General features: G+C 39.8%; 2 protein-coding genes across 3 annotated transcripts in view; one reads left to right on the plus strand and one right to left on the minus strand.

Moving 5' to 3' along the window:
* The first annotated feature begins 58 nt into the window (after nt 1–58).
* ESM1 (endothelial cell specific molecule 1) overlaps nt 59–17,705 on the plus strand; it is a 44,714-nt gene continuing 27,067 nt past the window's right edge. The window contains exon 1 of the mRNA XM_029943114.1: nt 59–122. The gene's annotated coding sequence lies outside the window, so the exon portion shown is untranslated. The remainder of the gene's footprint in view (nt 123–17,705) is intronic.
* Nucleotides 3,421–17,705, minus strand: part of GZMK (granzyme K) — a 31,753-nt gene continuing 17,468 nt past the window's right edge. Inside the window, exons 1-5 of one of the 2 annotated variants that reach the window (XM_029943112.1) lie at nt 13,281–13,411; nt 12,782–12,929; nt 6,284–6,434; nt 5,247–5,516; nt 3,421–3,812 (exon numbers count right to left, since the gene is read on the minus strand). In XM_029943112.1, coding sequence (XP_029798972.1) covers nt 3,651–3,812; nt 5,247–5,516; nt 6,284–6,434; nt 12,782–12,929; nt 13,281–13,341 — 792 coding nt within the window. In that variant the 5' untranslated portion in view covers nt 13,342–13,411 and the 3' untranslated portion in view covers nt 3,421–3,650. Of the gene's footprint in view, nt 3,813–5,246; nt 5,517–6,283; nt 6,435–12,781; nt 12,930–13,280; nt 13,412–17,705 lie in introns of those variants that run through there. The other variant, XM_029943113.1, reaches the window with a different exon arrangement.

Genomic DNA, 17,705 nt, shown 5'->3' on the forward strand with positions numbered 1-17,705 from the left:
CCCGTCCCAAACAGAGAGCTTAATCAAGAGGAAGAGGGTGTCTGGCATTCTGAGAGAAGCTCTCCTTTAATGAGACATCTTTCTGAAATAATCAAGTTTGAAGCCCTTCCTATCATTTCAGGGTAAGTGGAGATTTATTATGTGCAGAAACTATGAGGGTCAGATGGTAGGACTGATCCTGCTATCTGGTTCTAGACCGGCTTAGTCACTCACCTGAATGTATATCCATTTAGTTTGTGCATTGTATTGGTCCTCCTTATTTTAGGACCGTCACATTGTGTTAAAACTGGTTGGACATAGAGTAAAGCATGAAACTCTCTTCAGTATCTGTGGAGAAGGCAAATATGATCTGTCCAGTCGCAAAGAAGGGAAACAGTGGGATCATTTAGAATGACAACAGCCAACCATGTTCCCCTGAAATCTTTGAGCAGTTTTTAAAATCTAGATATTTACCTCCTTTTGGGTCTCAGCATTTCTTTGAGGTCATAGAGAGAATCAAATAATCTCTCAGAGATGGAATTCCCCAAACTAAAACACCATATTCTTTTAGTGTAGGTTGGAAAGATTTTGGTATATTTCACAAAATACTACTTCCCTGGGAGGATGAGGGATACTTTTCAGTTGTGGCCTCCATCATCAATACTTGTCAAAATAAACTGTTGATCTTACAACTGAAGAGTCACCTGATGTATTATAGCTGTTGACTGAAACTTCCTCTCTGGCAGTCTTATCTGGTTTGACTATTGGATGGGAACAACATGGAGTCTAAAATCAAAATAAGTCTCAAATTTAAGTGCAAGTTTTCAGGATACTCACCAACTGTAATCAGAGAGAATCCCAGCAGTCCTTTGGTTAGATTAAAGAGACTTGCAACTGTATATTCTATAGATTTGGAATTTAGATGAAATATATAATACTTTTGAAAAATGTTTATTTATTTTGAGAAAGAGTGACAGACCGAGAGACAAAGAGCAAAAAGAGGGACAGAGAGGGAAAGAGAGAATCCCAAGCAGTCTCCTGCTGTCAGCACAGAGCCAGACGCTGGGCTCTATCTCATCAACTATGAGACCATGACTTGAGCCAAAATCAAGAGTGAGATGCTTAACCAACTGAGCCACCCAGGCGCCCCTAATAGGGAGTCCAGAGTCTCTGCAACGTCCCTTCTTTCTTTTCTTAGAAAATATAGTCTGGGATTTATGGATCAAAATCAGTATATTGTTAATGAATCAAAATGACACAAAATGGAATATCGAAAGAACCTTTGTTTACTACTTACTTTCAAAGTGGTGCTATAATTTTAAGTAGGTTCCTTTTTACACAGTGCATCTGCTTGTCTAAGTATTTCTAGTGGCGTAGTCTTGGTGAGTGGTTTCTAAGAACCATGACAACAAACAAACAAACCAGATAAAAGTGTCCATCTTTGTGTGAATGTGAGAAAACCCAATGGTGGCACCTAGAAATGAGCACTATTTATCCTCTGAAACCCGAATGAAATCTGGAAGCTGAGATTAACCCTTTAGTTTCTGACTGTTGAAAGAGAAGCTTGAATGATTCGCCCATCCTCCACCACCAAATTAGAGACTGTCAGAACTCTAATCAGTGGACTCTCATGGTCAAGGACAGTGAGACCCTCGGGTGCACTTACTGAGTTGCACTCTGGTCTTCAGTTCAGTCTACCCTGTAGGATTCATAAAAAACAATCCTAAGACACTTATTGTTCTTCCTATAAGATGTTTTTAAGGGTGGCTTTATCAGTGGCATTCAGATTTGCCCTTTTATTAGAATCAATTGAATTGCTTTTAAACAGTTCGGATTTCCAGGCCCGCCTCAAGCCTATTAAATCTGAATTTCTGAGCTGAGGGGTTGGGGCAATATGTGTTACAAAAGCATCTTTGCAAGTGATCTGATGCAGCTGATAGGGACATGGGAACCCTGGCACAGTGTCCTTCGACACAGATCACTGAAAGTTCTCTACGGGCTCTGCACCAGCACCAGGGGTCCTACTTCTGGGTAGATAAGTTTAGTTTTATATCCTGGATACTGTAATTCATACAACTGATTGTGTTTCTCTTTTTGCATTGATGATGTGAAACATAGAGGCAGATATGGCTCCTTCTAGCAACAGTATGGGAAGAAAATTGTCACCCTTTGGGTATTAACGCCCCTGTCTTTATCCTTCTTCAAAGCTCTCATTTCCCCCTTCTCAGTTTCTTTACCAAATTATTTCTTTATTTGTTCATAATTTAAAAAATTCTTTTTTTACCTTTTTACCCCCTTCACCATTTCTCCTCTCTCTCCCCAACTCCCCACCTCTGGCAACCTCCAATCTCTTCTCTGTATCTATGAGCTTGAAGATTCTGCATATGAGAGATCATATGGTATTTGTCTTTGTCTGACTTATTTCACTCAGCATAATGTCCTCAAGGTGCATCCATGTTGTCACAAATGGCAGCATTTCATTCTGTTTTTTGGCTGACTATATATATATTTCTTTATCTGTTCTTCAACAAACACTTAACTTGTTGCCATTGGTCATTGTAAATGATCCTTCAATGCACATGGGGGGGCAGATATTTTCTCTCAAGGTAGTGTTTTCATTTTCTTCAGGCAAATACACAGGCGAATACACTTGCACTTCTGGGTCACGTAGCATTTCTAGTTTTAATTTTTCGAGGAAAAGTATTTTTAATTTTATATTTTGTTTTATTGCAGGCATTTTTGCACATTGCCGTAAATCCTCTTTGGAACAAAGTGACATCAATAAATAATAAACACTATCCTAAATATTTATATCAGGGGCACCTGGGTGGCTCAGTCGGTTAAGTGTCTGACTTGGGCTCAGGTCATGATCTCACATTTCATGGGCTCGAGCCCCACATCGGGCTCTGTGCTGACAGCTCAGAGCCTGGAGCCTGCTTCAGATTCTGTGTCCCTCTTTCACTCTGCCCCTCCCTCACTCATGCTCTGTCTCTCAAAAATAAATAAACATTCAAAAAAATTAAAAAAATTTATATCAGCCTTGACGATTCTTTCCTACCTTGAGTTGGAGTGTTTGCATTTACTGTTTCTTATTTTGTTTTATTTTATTAAAGTTTGTTTGTTTATTTTGAGAGAGAGAATACCAAGCAGGCTCCACGCTGTCAGCACTGAGCCTGATGTGGGCCTCAAGCCCCAAAACACGAGACCATGGCTGAGCCATAATCAAGAGTCGGAGGTCTAACTGACTGAGCCATCCAGGTGGCCCACTGGTTCTTACTTTAAACATGCAGTTTAGTATAAAAACACAGCAGAAATCACAGCATAAACCTGATTGAATGGGGAGCCTGGCTTGCTTAATCACCTTTTGCCCTTTGGGGGAGTATGAGTGGAGTGGGGAATATATCGTTTGCTGGACCTCATTTCCATAAAAAGACAAAGCCATAGTCTTATACCTTTTATTTAGAATGAAATCAGCATAGTAAAATACAGCAGTTATAGATGTGGCAAAGAGTTTGATTCCATGACAAAATGAGTCTTAAGGGGGCAGGAGTGGCCCCTAACTGTGCACCCCTTTAATGACATCCAACGACATAGGAAGATGAAGTGGCCTCTAGAACATCTTATGAAAACAAAACAAGCAGCTGGTGAATACAAGAAAATCATTTGTGGTCCTAGTTTGCATGAGATGGGGCAAGCTTGCTTTTAATCCAAGCCTGGTATTTCTGGCTTATTAGTGTATAGATTCCAGGCTTCTTGGCATGACCACATTTATGACCTCCAGAGACTAAAGCATAGAAGGCACCATTGCAAACCAAGGGGCCACCAGAGTCACCCTGGAAAGAAGAAAATAGATAGATACTTGGTAAGAAGCTGTTGAACTTTTTCTACCACCAATTATTAATTACCCAAAGGATTATTATATGAGCCCTTGGTTTCTTTGTGTCCTAAAGAGTGCTGATACAGCCCTTTTTCAGTATGGGTTGTCTCTGTCTCTGGCCAGGACAATGATTCTGTCCATCTGTTTGTCTGTCTGGCTGTCTTTGTGTATTCTTATCTCTGTCTAGGACTGTGTTTCTGTTTATCTGCCCATTTGTCTGTCTGTCTGTCTGTCTGTCTTCCCATGTCCCTATCTCTGTCTAGGACTACATATATATATACAACCTTCAGTAATCCATAACTATAGAACTTTATTCATTAAGGAATGAGTAAATATAAAGTTTAAAATAACCCACTGAACGGAAAGGAATGTTTCAAATGATAATTTCATTTTGGTGCTCCTGGATCTGAAATCAAGTTGCTATAGAGACAGGCAGAAAAGAGAAATGCATTGTAGTAAATATGTTGGTGGGAGGAACTCTGTCTTATTTTTTCCCCTTTTCGCATTCTCATGTAATTAAACGTAATGCTCTCCATGTGCACAACACTTCGTAAATGCTTGCTCAGTGAACTGATTCCAGAGGACTTGGTTAAACACATAATGAAGATCTGTCAAGGAAAGTGATGATAAGAGAGGGTTTCAAGTCTGAAGTCCTTGACTTCTGCTGCCACTCACACTGCAAACTACGGCAGGTTGTGCTCTGGTCGGCCATGACAATACAAGTGGGGGGGGGTGACAATGTTGGGCGCTGCAGATACACGTGGTCTCTGAAAGCATCATACATCCCCCTTGATAATGTGAATCATGCATTCTTGTGTCTTAAAAATTAGTAATTCATCTGTACCATTTGTCACTTATAAACATGAACACCTGTTTGTTTTTTTCTGTCTCAGAAACCAAAGATCTTGAAAAGTATAACTGTTGCTCCTTTTAGTCAACTTGTCAACATTATTTAAGAAACACATACTGTATATTTCAGTTGCAGTCTGTTGCTCCTTTTAGTCAACTTGTCAACATTATTTAAGAAACACATACTGTATATTTCAGTTGCAGCCTGTTATCCTGATGGTGGAGCCCAATGCGGGGCTTGAACTCACAACCCTGAGCCCAGGACCTGAGCTGAGATCAAGAGTTAAACAATCGATTGAACCACCCAGGCACCTTCTGATTAACAAATATTTGAAGGGTGTTTCTCTCTTGGAGAAGTTCTCATGACATTCACGTGGGTGGATGAGAAAGAATAGAGAACTCAGTGGAAAAATGGAGAGGAACTTTCTGGAGTTGTAATTTCGTGTCCTCTTTACCTCTTCTCTGTGCTAGGGAGGATTGGAGCCCTTGACTGCATGCAGTACAGTGCTCTGAGATGTCTATTTGATGGATAGGCTCTTACCTGGCAGGAATCCTTCTGGCCTCTCTCATCTCCTGCACATATCATGCCTTTAGTTATAACAGGTCTGTGGTTGTAATAACTTGGGCTGTTGCAAAGTTTTCGATGTATGACAGTAACAGTGACTTCACGCAGGGTATCCGAGATCCTTAACAATTCTGGGTCAGTGGTTCCCCAACCAGTAACCTGGCATTTCGTTCCAGCTCTAATATCATTTTTGGAGCTTGGGTACAGCAGCTGGACATGTCGGGTGAGTGTTGCAGCCGTGTGAAGCTGACAGATTGGAAAGAGAATAAATAATCATCCATTCCCAATAGTATTCTGCTATTAGTCTAAGCGATATATGTGTGGTCCCTTTGGTCTAGGAAGGCATCCCTCTTCTTGAATCTACTTTGGTGGTAGCCTACAGCTGTATTTGTGGCTGTTGCTTTTCTGAAATGCTCTCCATTCCCTGTAGAGCTCAGTGATGCTTGGGGAAGGAGCTTACACAGAGCAGGAATTTTTGCCCAGTCTTAAGCAAACTGGCCTTTTGCTCTGCATTGGATGGGTTTCTGTGGAATAACATCCATAGGTCATGACTTTGAGGGCTGGGCTGTTTCCGCTGGATAAGACCCTTGAGTACGGTCTAGACTAAGTTTGGACTAGACTAAGTATGGTCTAGACTAAGATATAACTCACTTCTGTGTCCCTGAATTCACTTGGTTGGCTCAGTTGTATAAAGGACTTGTATTTTTCATTTGCTAATGATAAAAGCATTTGGGAAAAAAAGCTTTCGGGGGGATCTTTGGGCCTTGTGGGATGGTCTCTTCCCACATATGTGAACATCATCTTGCTTTTCCTTGTATAAACACAGCCCTCATGCATTTGTGATAAATTCTTTCAAGGCTGTATATGGAGTAAAATGGGCCCTTATAGAATATGTCACGATTACCTCAGACATGGGGGTGATGCTAGCAAAATGCTTTTGTGTGGATGATTTAACAAATGAAATATGCTATATAGGAATGCTGGAGAAGTTGAAGGAAGACAATACTACATACCTGAATTAGCATAATATCATTTGATTTACGATATGATGTAACTCTGGAGAATGGTATGAATTTTTTAATATCAAACATTTGTTTGGAGGCCTCATTCTTTGAGAGAGAGTGTGCTCCTAAAATCACTTTGAAAAACTGGCCTTTGTGATTCCTAAAAAAAAGCAAAGAGAATAGAAGGAATAGAATAAGTCTCAAATACCCCAATGGAGGGTAAAAACGGCAGAGAAGGTTTTATATCTATATGGTTCTTGTTCCTGTACACACACAGACACACACACACACACACACACACACACATGAACAAGGACCGTCTCCAACATAACACATCTAGGATTAGGTAGAGTGACAGAGGTCTTTGTGGACCCAATCATGAATGAACAATATCAAAGGCCAAAGACTTGCTCTCTGACCCACCTCACTTCAAAATTCCACAGTATTGGAAAAGAATATCAGAACTTGTACATTACTGTGGGGTAAAGAAATGAAATTCTAATTGACTGAGATCAATTTTGCAACAAAATTTGGTAATTTATGTAGAAATAAATTCTATTTCTTGAGTTGTGGGTTGAGATTTATGTCCATCATTGTTAGTTGTTTTTAATTAAGGTAAAATATACATAACATAAAATTTACCATTTAAACCATTTTAAAGCATACAGTTCTGTGGCATTAAATACACTTACATTGTTGTTCATTTATCACTATCATTAATCTCCAGAACTTTGTCATCTTCCCAACGTTAAGTGTTTTAATAACTAAAAGGTAAAAATTCAACTCTGCATTTGCTAATCTGGTATATCTATACCTCATCTAAGTGCAATATGGAGAATAAAATCCATTTCATGGCTGTCAGATAAATTATGTTCTGTCCCTTCTGTTAGAAAGAGTATTTGGACAAGAAAGGAAAACTTTCCTGAAGGTAAAAAATAATTCCTAATTGGAAACAAAGACACTATAGGGTTAGTAGACATTGAAAATTCCATTGTGGAGATTTAGAAGATATAAACAGGTGAGTCAGATAAAGAAACAATAGTTTTGTTTTGTTTTGTTTTGTTTTTCTTCTGGTCATATACAGTTCTAGTACCATTGTTTCAAGAGTGCCACAATTAATTTGATTTACTGCATGTTGAACAAAATCATATTTACATCTAGTTATGAAAATAGAAATTTTTTTTTAAAGATCTTGACAAAACCTTGGGGCTTTGGGCATAATGTAAAAAAATCCCATTTTAACACATACCTTTAGGAAACCACTTCAAATCCTTTAAGTAGCAAGGAAGGTTATAAAAAGACATTTGTTTACATATAGCTATTTCACTGTCACTTGAAAAAGGGATCAAGACAGATTACAATAAAAACATCCATACCCACATATGTCAGACAGAGAAAGACAAATACCATATGATTTCACTTATATGTGGAATATTAAAAACAAAACACATGAACAAACAAACAAAAATAGATTTACAGATACAGAGAACAAACTGGTGGTTGTTAGAGGGGAGAGATGGGGGAATGGGAAAAATAGGTGAAGGAAATTAAGAGGTACAAACTTTCAGTTATAAAATAACTCAAGGGGATGAAAAGTACAGCATAGGGAATATAGTCAAAAGTATTGTAATAACTTTGGTGAGAGATGGTAATTACACTTATGGTGACCATTTCACTAAGTATGTAATTGTCGAATCACTGTTATACATCAGAAACTAATATAATATTGCATATCAACTATACTTTAATTAAAAATAAAAACACACACATTCTCATACATACAGATTAACAAAGAGTCATAAGAGCTTTTTAAAAACACAAAAACATATAGAAAAAGGAAGAAAGTGTTGTTTCAGGTTTGAAGAAAGAGCTCATGACTGTGGTAGGATAGGTTTGCATATGCTAGGGCTGTGGCTGCCGGGAATGACCACTGTTCAGTTTCTACCATAAGAGTTTATTTTGGTTTATTTTGGGAATTTCAGCTCTATTTGTTGAAAAGTTTGCCTATTGCAAAATCAGGATGGGGATGAAATTTCTCAAAGGATGTGGATCAGATTTCCTAGGATTGATTCAAATTCAAATTCAACATACTCATTAAACCCAAACTTTGGAGTGGGGGTAGGGAGGGTGGAAAATGATACTAAATCCCAGGATGACTGCTTTAACAGAAAAGATGGAGACACGCATAAATAACTAACACGAGGAAGGCTGTGAGGTGCAAATGCAGGGTGTGGAAGAATGAATTTTTATTAGGAGATGGATGCTGAAAATTTTTCTGATTTTCTTCATCCTTTACCAATTTCCTTGATTAGTTAATGCCTTTGAAATGTTTTGGTCATTTTCATTTCCACTGGGACACATTAATATCAAAAAAACCCAAGCAGACCACAGCCCTCCCTGATTTCCCATTTCCTGGTACAACTGTAATCTATACTGCAAAGGTCAATTTTGCTGCTCATAAAATACCTGGAATTACCTGAGTTCTAGAATCCCACCTCCTTAGCTAAACCCACATCTGAGTTCACACAGAAAAGAAGTAATAATACTAGCATTTTTCATTTGTTTGTTGTAGGGCTTCTCTTTGTACTGCCTGCTTCAGTCACATGGAGATGTGTGTTTATATTTTTAAAATTTTTTAAGTTTATTTATTTATTTTGAGGAAGAGAGAAAGAGGGAAGGGAAGAGAGAGAGAGAGGGAGTGAGAGAGAATACCAAGCAGGTTCTGTGCGGACAATGCAGAGCCTGATGGGGGGCTCAAGATCATACATGACTTGAGCTGAAATCAAGAGTGGCACCCTTAACTGACTGAGCCACTCAGGTGCCCTTGGAGTGCTTAAAATAAAATACAGCTTCCTGAGTCCCACCTGGACTTACCTGGAATAGAAGTACATGCAGAGAATAAACAAAAATATTTTTTGCAATATTTTCCTGACATCCAGCCTTCTACTGAAATATCATCATTAATGGGCCTAAAAATAACCCTTCTCAGTGTTGCTCAAGTTGATGCACTATATACTCCTCACCAGTAGAAGGGTTCTTTGACCAAAGGTGACACTCATGATAAGTAGGGAAATCAGGACTCAAGGCCAGCTTTTGTGATTTTACTTCTTCTGTAAGCCCCATGTCAAGCCACTTCAAGACTCATTTCCTCTGCCATTTGCCTTGGCACTGAGCCATGTTTCTGCTTCTAGACTCCTCCAGGGCTGACGAAGACAGGGTCCTTATTTCCTGGAGGTCTCTTTAGTCTATGAGCAGAGGGAATTACCTGGCTGTCAGAGTGGAGCTATTCCAGTCCCATCCTCAACACGACTGGATCATCAGACCTGTGCCTGAGTGACTAGCATGGAAAGTACAGATAATGACATGATGATATTATATGACATTTACTAAGTTATTGTGGTGTGTCAGTTTTGTGCTAAGCATTTTACATATTTTCACTCCTTTAAACCTCACAACAGTCCTGTAAGGGAGGTATTATGATTATCTCCACTTGGCAGATGAGATGACTAAGACTCAGGTAAATTAACAAACTTGAGAAAGTCCCACAGACATTAAGGGAGGCTCAAGGATGCAAATGGAAGTTCAGCTAGTTTGAGCCTGGGAACTGAATCCTCACCATCTTCTCTGGGTGCCCCGAGTGGTCTGAGATGAGGTGAGGCCACGTGGAAGGGACTGGGGTGGGGGTGTTCTTCTAATTACAACTCAAGCAGGTGAGAAGAGGAGGTGCTCAGAAGGGAGAGGAGGGGATTCAGGAAGATGGTGGACAAGAGTTGGTGAGAGTTTTGCTTCTGATAAATTGAAAGTCTGAAAATCAGACAAAATCTTTTTTATTGGTTTGTTTTCATAGTTGGCATGGCAACTAATGGAGGGGCCAAGGGATGCAGTGAATAACAGCCAGTGAGATGGGGGCACCCCAGATTTGGCCTCTTTCACAGTTTTGCTGAAAAAGGGGCCTGAAGTTAGTAAGCTATTCCCCCAGGATGCTTGAGAGTACATTTGTGGGAAGCCACCATTAAACTATTTCATAAATATTTTGGATTTCATGAAGCTTAATATTTTTCTAAGCACCAGTCCGCCTACGTTTTTACACCCAAGTGTCCTGTACAGGAAATCTGATCCACATATTCTAGAGTTCTTTAAACTCTGGCCATTGAAAATGGTATTTAGCAAGAGTTGGTTTTTCTTTCTTTTTTTTTTTTTTTTAAATTTAATTCCAAGATCTCTTTTCACCAATTTGTTGGTTTGAGGACCCATTCCTACTGAGTTAAGTTCACTTGACAAAATTTTAAATTCAAATTAATATATTACTCACTTTTGGATAGCACTTTAAGGCTTGTGAAGGACTTCACACACTGTGTTTTTGGCTTAGAGGAAAAAAAAGTCCTCCCATGTCTTTCCTTCCTTCTATCCAGCCTTTGTTGAGCATTTCTAATAAGTCAAGCTCTGTGTCTGGGTAGGTTAGAGTCCAATTGAATGTGTACCATAAGAATATTTGAAGATGTGCATATTTTGAATTGAATAGCTGGTCCCCCAAGGGGACATGTGCCCTGAAAAGGACAGAAGTGTTAGGGACACAAGGGGGGTGACATCTATGACAGCAAAAACCACATTTGAATGAGGTAGCCATATTAAATTGGAAATTAGTGGCTTGCTATTTAGAAACAAATCAGAAGTCCCCACTTCCCACAGGCTTCATAATTTCTAATTTGTGTCTAGTCTTATTAAAAGGGGGCAAGTCAATTCAGTTGTTCTGTAGCCTGGAAAGCAAACCATTGTAGCTAAGAGATTTTTAAGGGAAGTGCTATAATGTTTGCCAGAAAAGAGGTCTTCTCTTCTTGGCTTATTTGGGCAAGAAACCTAAGTGAGAAACATACAAACAACAAAAACAACCAAAAAGCAAACAAAAAACAATGGCCTTAAACGAAAAAGTAAATAAAACAACAAAAAGCACATTGGGTTTCATTGCTTTTCCTTTTGCAAAGGTTGCAGCATCCCAAGAAGAGTTTTGGACTTTTTTTAGCTGAAGTAAGAAAATCACAGACTGAAATGTACTATGAGGGATTATAGTCCATCTTCAGAAAAGTTTTTGTTCTAAGTATTCCAGAAAAATATCTCTTTCTCTTCTGGTGCAAATCATCTATAGCTTTTTTGTTAGTTTGTTTAACTGGGAAGTCTGTTGTCCCTTTAAGTCTGTGATTCCCAAACTGTGGGCCTCAGCCTCTGGGGTGGGGGTGGGGCAGAGGAGTTAACATAAGGGGTCTAAAAATCCATTTAACAAAGCAGGCTTCTTGTACACATAACAATGATAGCTGCAATGTATTCATATTTATTCCATCCTAAGCACACTAAAATATTCAAATAGATACTATTTAACCCTCAAAGCCCCACAAAACAGTTACTGTTATTATTATTATTACCCTTTTGTAAAATGGGAAAGGGAAGCTGCAAACTCAAGTTGACTAACAAGGTAAGGAAAGCCACTCTCCGATGATTACTGCTGCTGCCTTCCCTGGCATCACACGGAGCACTTGGATTTGTCGAATGGCTTGCTGGGAAAGGTGGCCCAGCTCTCCCTGAAAAGGAAAACTCAGGGCAGAAACCTTGGGTGTGCAAGAGGCTATGCAAACTCCACCAGTGATCACAGAAACTAAGGGTAGATCAGAATCTTGCCATTCACATGGGACAACATGGATGGACTTAGAGGTTCTTATGCTAGGAGAAGCCAGAGAAGGATTAATACAGTATGATTTCACCTACATGTGGAATCTCAAAGACAAACACAAAAAACAGGGAACAGATAAATAATAACAACAGAAAAGAGAGAAACAACTCAAAAATATGGAGAACAAACTGGTGGCTGCCAGACGGGAGCGGTGGGGGGCTGGACAAAGCGGGTGAAGGGGATTAAGAGGTGCAAACTTTCAGTTTTAAAGTTAAGTCACAGAGGATGATGCCCACAGCATAAGAAACATAGTCTATAATATTGTAATACACTTGATCATGGTGAGCAGGTCAGAATGTATTTAATTGTTGGATCACTATGTTGTACACCTGAAATTCATTTATTTTTTAAATTTTTTTAATGTTTTATTTATTTTTGATATAGAGAGAGGCAGGGCATGGGAAGGGGAGGGGCAGAGAGAGGGAGACACAGAATCAGAAGCAGGCTCCAGGCTCTGAGCTTATCAGCACAGAGCCGGTCACGGGCTCGAATCCATGAATGTGAGATCATGACCTGAGCCGAGGTCAGAGGTTTAACCAACTGAGCCACCCAGGAGCCCCTGAAATTCATTTAATATTATATGTCAACTCTACTTCAATGAAAACATATATGTGTATATATGACAGAACTGCCATTAATACCCTTTGATAGTACATCTGTATTCATCAAATGTGACTGTGCTCATTACACTTAGAATATTCAAAAACAAAATACCCTTCCTGGACAGGGGCGCTTCTCTCCTAGCCAGTTGAGGTAGAACATGAAAGCCCAGAGCAGGGACTCACCGGGAGCGACAGTGGGCTGCTGACAGCACCCACTGTGGGTGAATAAGCACTCCACCACAGACGTGGTGGCCGTTGTACTGGATGGAAGCCATAAACGGCCTGGAATGTGGCGACACTTCTCTCCCTCCAATAATCTCCATGCTGAAACCTACAGAAGGAAACCCAAAGATTAAACATGAAAGATCTAAGCCGATTATTTCATGTAATTCTTCTTTTGACAGTAAATATGTACTTTCAAAGATTAAAAAAAACCTACACTCCCTTAAAAGTTATTATAATTTTATTGGTAAACAATTGTAAAATACATTTAATAGTATCTAATAATATATATGGCTTAGGACTATATAATTTAATAATGAGTTAATCCATAGAATTTAATTTAATAATACAGCTAGAGGGGTAGACAGGGTTGTGAGAAATCATTTTCATTTATAAGCAATAGCACAATCACTAGAAATTCATTTAACGCTCCGATGTGGTAGGTATAGGAGATACTTACACTCTGGAGTCATTGAAATGCCAGCTGTTAGAAAAAATAGAGAAAAATAAAACTCCATCATTTCAATGGCTTTGATTTAAGAAGCCCCAGTGAAATATTCTGACTGCACTCATGAAGGAAAGAAGATTCTGAAGACTGAGTTTTGGTTTTGAAAGTTTTTACTGTCTCACCACAAATGTTCCAGAAGTAAGGTTTTTCACACCTATATGTGCAAGTGTTTATTCATTTGAGGAGATCTGATCCAAGCTGTTAGCACTTTTCTGATGTATATGCAATAAGGAACTCATTTCCGGAGTTAACTATTTTGCTATCTGAGCACTCATGCTATAAAAGGTGAAAGAATAATAAATATTTAAGAATTTAATGACTTTGCAGACAAAGTCCAAAGATGTTTATTGCTCTAAATCAATACTTACTATTTTTCCTGGCAGCAAATGGTGCCTATCGTGTTTAGTTTCTCACCATTTTTCATTTGGACATTGATGTATTATGTAGAGAGATATAGAACTTTGCACAGATCATGACTGCATTGCAATAAGGCTTAGTTGAAGCCTGAACATCCAGAAAAACCCATATATTTTGTAGCAAACTTATTTCTAGTCATGCCGTTTACTCTAAATTTGACTAAATCTGGGTTAATTTTAGTTGCATTTTGGGGGGGAGATTTCATAATGTATTTCAAAGGAACATTAGCAACATATTTTGAATTTGGAGTCTCTCCTTTATTCATCTGAGCCTTGATAACTGTATCCTTTAAAAGTCAAGGGCCACATTTCGTCATTCTCCCCAGGAACAGATGATAAGGTATTGCAGTCTTTCTATGGAACTTTCTCATCACTACCAAAGCTATTAGACTTCATATTCCTCAAGATTCTGTTTGTGCTTCATGCTGATCAAGAGCGTAGATTTTATAAAATAAGTACAAACAGATAAATCCAAAGATACCAAAATTTGCCTTGAATAAACAGATCTTATTTTCTTTTTTCTAAGATATATGAGTCTTAGCCTCTATTTTTTTGTAAAGGAGAATTGAAACCCAGAGCTATTATGCTTGGCAGATTGCAAGAGAGTCCTACCAAACTATTGTTTTTTTTAGGGTAAGACAGTGGGGAAAATAATAAACAATTGAATAATTGTATATTAGATATTATAATTCAAAAATATAAGTGAAGTGTCTTAAATTATTTCCAAAATTCCCCTTATATGATCATTTATATATTTTTAGTTCTTAGTCTGTGAGGAAAGCAGGTCAACTATCACAGTTAGGTTACAATGGAAGAAACAGGCTCAGAGAGGCTAAGTTATTGACCTGAGTTCACACAGCATGCAAGTGCAACCAAGTCATTTGTCTGACCTGAAATAACTTGTTTGTTAATAAATACACTGCCAGAGTACAGACTTTGAAAAATATCCTGTTTTCACTTCACAAGGATGCAGCCATAGCGAAGCTCCTCTGCTGTTAAATAAGCAGAATTAACAAAACCAATTGAGAGCAGTGACTTCCTGTTGCTGAGTCCCTAGGGTGAGACAAGGAGTCAGATTAAGAAAAGCCACAAACTTCATAAGCCCAACTTGTTCATTCCAGCCAAAGGTCTCTATGAATGTTCAAATCATCTTTTACCACTGCCGATGTGCCTTAGATAGATCCGCACAAGCTACTTTTCCAAACTGTCAAGTGGACCTGAGGATGCCAGTTCCCAGGATGTCCCCATGATGTTGGGAACATAAAGAAAAGAATGTGTGACGTGAGGAAGTGGTTTGAACTCTGCGGAGGAAATCAACTGTGTGAAAGACAAAGCTTCATTTCTGGAGGGGTCGGGGGCATGGTTAAAAACATCCACGTAGGTTTTTACAAATGGCTGAGCATATTCAGCTGAATTTCCAGGGAGGTGGCTGTCAGTCTTGTTTTGTGGATAAAGACTCGCTAGAGATTACAAAACTAGCAGGTGGCAGGTCCGTTCTTAAGCCCTGATGTGCCGATCCCTGGCTCCACATTGCTTTCAACCTGCCCCATGCCTGCCCTGCTTTGAGAAGTCTCTGGGGTTCAGAAGTGCTAATCAACAGGCTGGCTGTGCAGAGGGGGAAAAGATTTAGCCATGTACCCAGCAATTAGACACGGGTGAGATTTAGTTCAATTGGGAGGACCAGTCTCGTAACTTTCTTGTAGCTGACCTGGAAACGTCTCAGAATCAATTTGGTTTATACTAATGAGTTATTTGCTTTTGGCTTTGGGATCAATGCACCAGTTAATAGTATCATTTGTTTTTACATTCAGGACCCTGGATTTGAGAACAGGGAGCTGTGTAACATGATGAGCTCGCCGATCCAATTTATTTCTGGGTGTTGGTTTTGTTCTGTTGAGTCTGCTGTGGGGAGAGTCGTGTTTGCTTTGGATGGCTTTTGCAGCAGCTGGGCTGGGCTGAGAGAGCGTGAGGTGATGCTCAGTGCGGGACTGGCTTCACGAATCAGGAAACCTGCGGTCGGCCTCTGCTACATGGTGTTCAGTGGTCTTCATTAGCTGCTCTTGGAGACGCTGTTTTTCTTGAGCACAGAGTTTTTGTTTTCCCTCACCCCTCTTCTCTCTTTTGATCCTCTAATATTTGGGAGACCCTTATAGAACAGCTGTCTGTCCAAAGACCACGTGTGGTTCTCTCAGTGGCGCTGTTTTTCTTTACCAGTCTAAACACCTGCTTCCTCACTTTCATTAGCCACGCCCTCTAATGCCATGCCCCTCAACACGTGGCCCCCAGAACTCTCATCTGTGACCTGTCCATTACCTATCTTGGGCACACTGAGGACAGAAATTAAAAGTCAGTTTAGAAGCTCTTTATGGCCATTTATTGGGGCTCCACACTAATTAATTTTAGTTAACGAAATGCTATTTCATATCTGTTCCATCTAATCATAAAACAGGGTATATATTCTTTATGCCTATGATAAAATTTAATTTTTCTATTCACTTGTGTTGCATTGAGTAAAAGTATCAGTCCACAGTGGACTAAAACTGAAACCAAACTAATTAACAAACGAAAAAAACAAAACAAAACAAAAACCCAAAACACACCCAGGCTTCCCTGCAGGTAGTTTGATCGCTGCTCAGTAGACAGCTACAAACCAGATCTGTTTCAAGCTCGTTCCGTCTGTTCCCTCTTCTCCTTTGAAAAAATTTCCCAACACCAAGGTTTCCAAGACTCCCCTGGCTGTCCCATCCTTTTCAGCCCCAGGCATGTGAGATCAGGATTCAGCAGAATTCTCCTGGGTCCTTCCTTTAAGGCCCACGACCCTCTAGCCTTGACTTCTGTTCAGTAATGGTTTAGCTCATTTGAGAAACGAATCTGCCAACAATTATGATGGAATTATGGCAGTCCTGAAAATTGGATGGGAATGGCCACCGGGGTGCTGGACGATGACATCATGTCCAACGGTCCCAAGACAATATACACATAGCTTCAGATTTCAGCCATCCCTCCCAGAGATTCCTTAAAATGAGTAGGCTTGAGAACAATCACTAAGGAAAGCAAAGTACCCCTTGACTCACACCTGGGTGGGGGCTTTGGCTTGAACCTCAAGGGCAGAGGTTTCTCAATGGTCTCAATAGTCAGTGGTTTCTCTTTGACAAACTGGGTTTGCTGGTTGCAGCACATGCACTGCTTTTTCCTAAGCTACTTAAAAGCTTCAGAGACCCGCCCGAGGACCCCCCCACCACTCCCTGTGGTGGAATGATGGTGAGGTGGGAGTGGGATGGTAGGAAATTTGTCGTGTCTTCCTCCATCTTAACTTTTCATCAGAACTTTTCATTGCCTCTGAATCACCTTCCTTTCTTAAACATGAATATTTTTCCTACCCACCACTGCTGACTTAAGTCATGTCTTTCACTTCCTCCTCCCTTAATTCCAAGTCAGCTATGGAACAATGGCAGGGGATGAGAAGGGCAATGGGTAAATACAAGATCTTGGCATAAGGAGCAACCACAGAAAACACTTGACAAAGGCAGAGGGGGCTCCTGATGCTCCCAGGGCTGGCTGCCTCGTCAGATCCTGTCTTCATTTTTCTTTTCTTTTCATTTTCTCTTTTTCTTTCTTTCTTTCTTTCTTTCTTTCTTTCTTTCTTTCTTTCTTTCTTTCTTTCTTTCTTTCTTTCTTTCTTTCTTTCTGAGAGAAACAGAGACAGTGTGAGTGGGGTAGGGGTGGGGAGAGAGAGAGAGAGAGAGAGAGAGAGAGAGAATCCCAAGCAGGCTCCATGCTGCCAGGGCAGAGCCTAGGACGGAGCTGGCTTCAACTCACAAAACATCAAGATCATGACCTGAGCCAAAACCAAGAGTTGGATGGTTAACTGATTAAACCACCCAGGTGCCCTGACACTGTCCTTACTTATCTCAGCTGGGTCTCCAGGCCACAAGCTGCCCTTCTGTGACATTTCTTCTTT

Source organism: Suricata suricatta, chromosome 6 (assembly GCF_006229205.1).
Source record: "Suricata suricatta isolate VVHF042 chromosome 6, meerkat_22Aug2017_6uvM2_HiC, whole genome shotgun sequence".
In the NCBI taxonomy this organism is placed as follows: Eukaryota; Metazoa; Chordata; class Mammalia; order Carnivora; family Herpestidae; genus Suricata; species Suricata suricatta.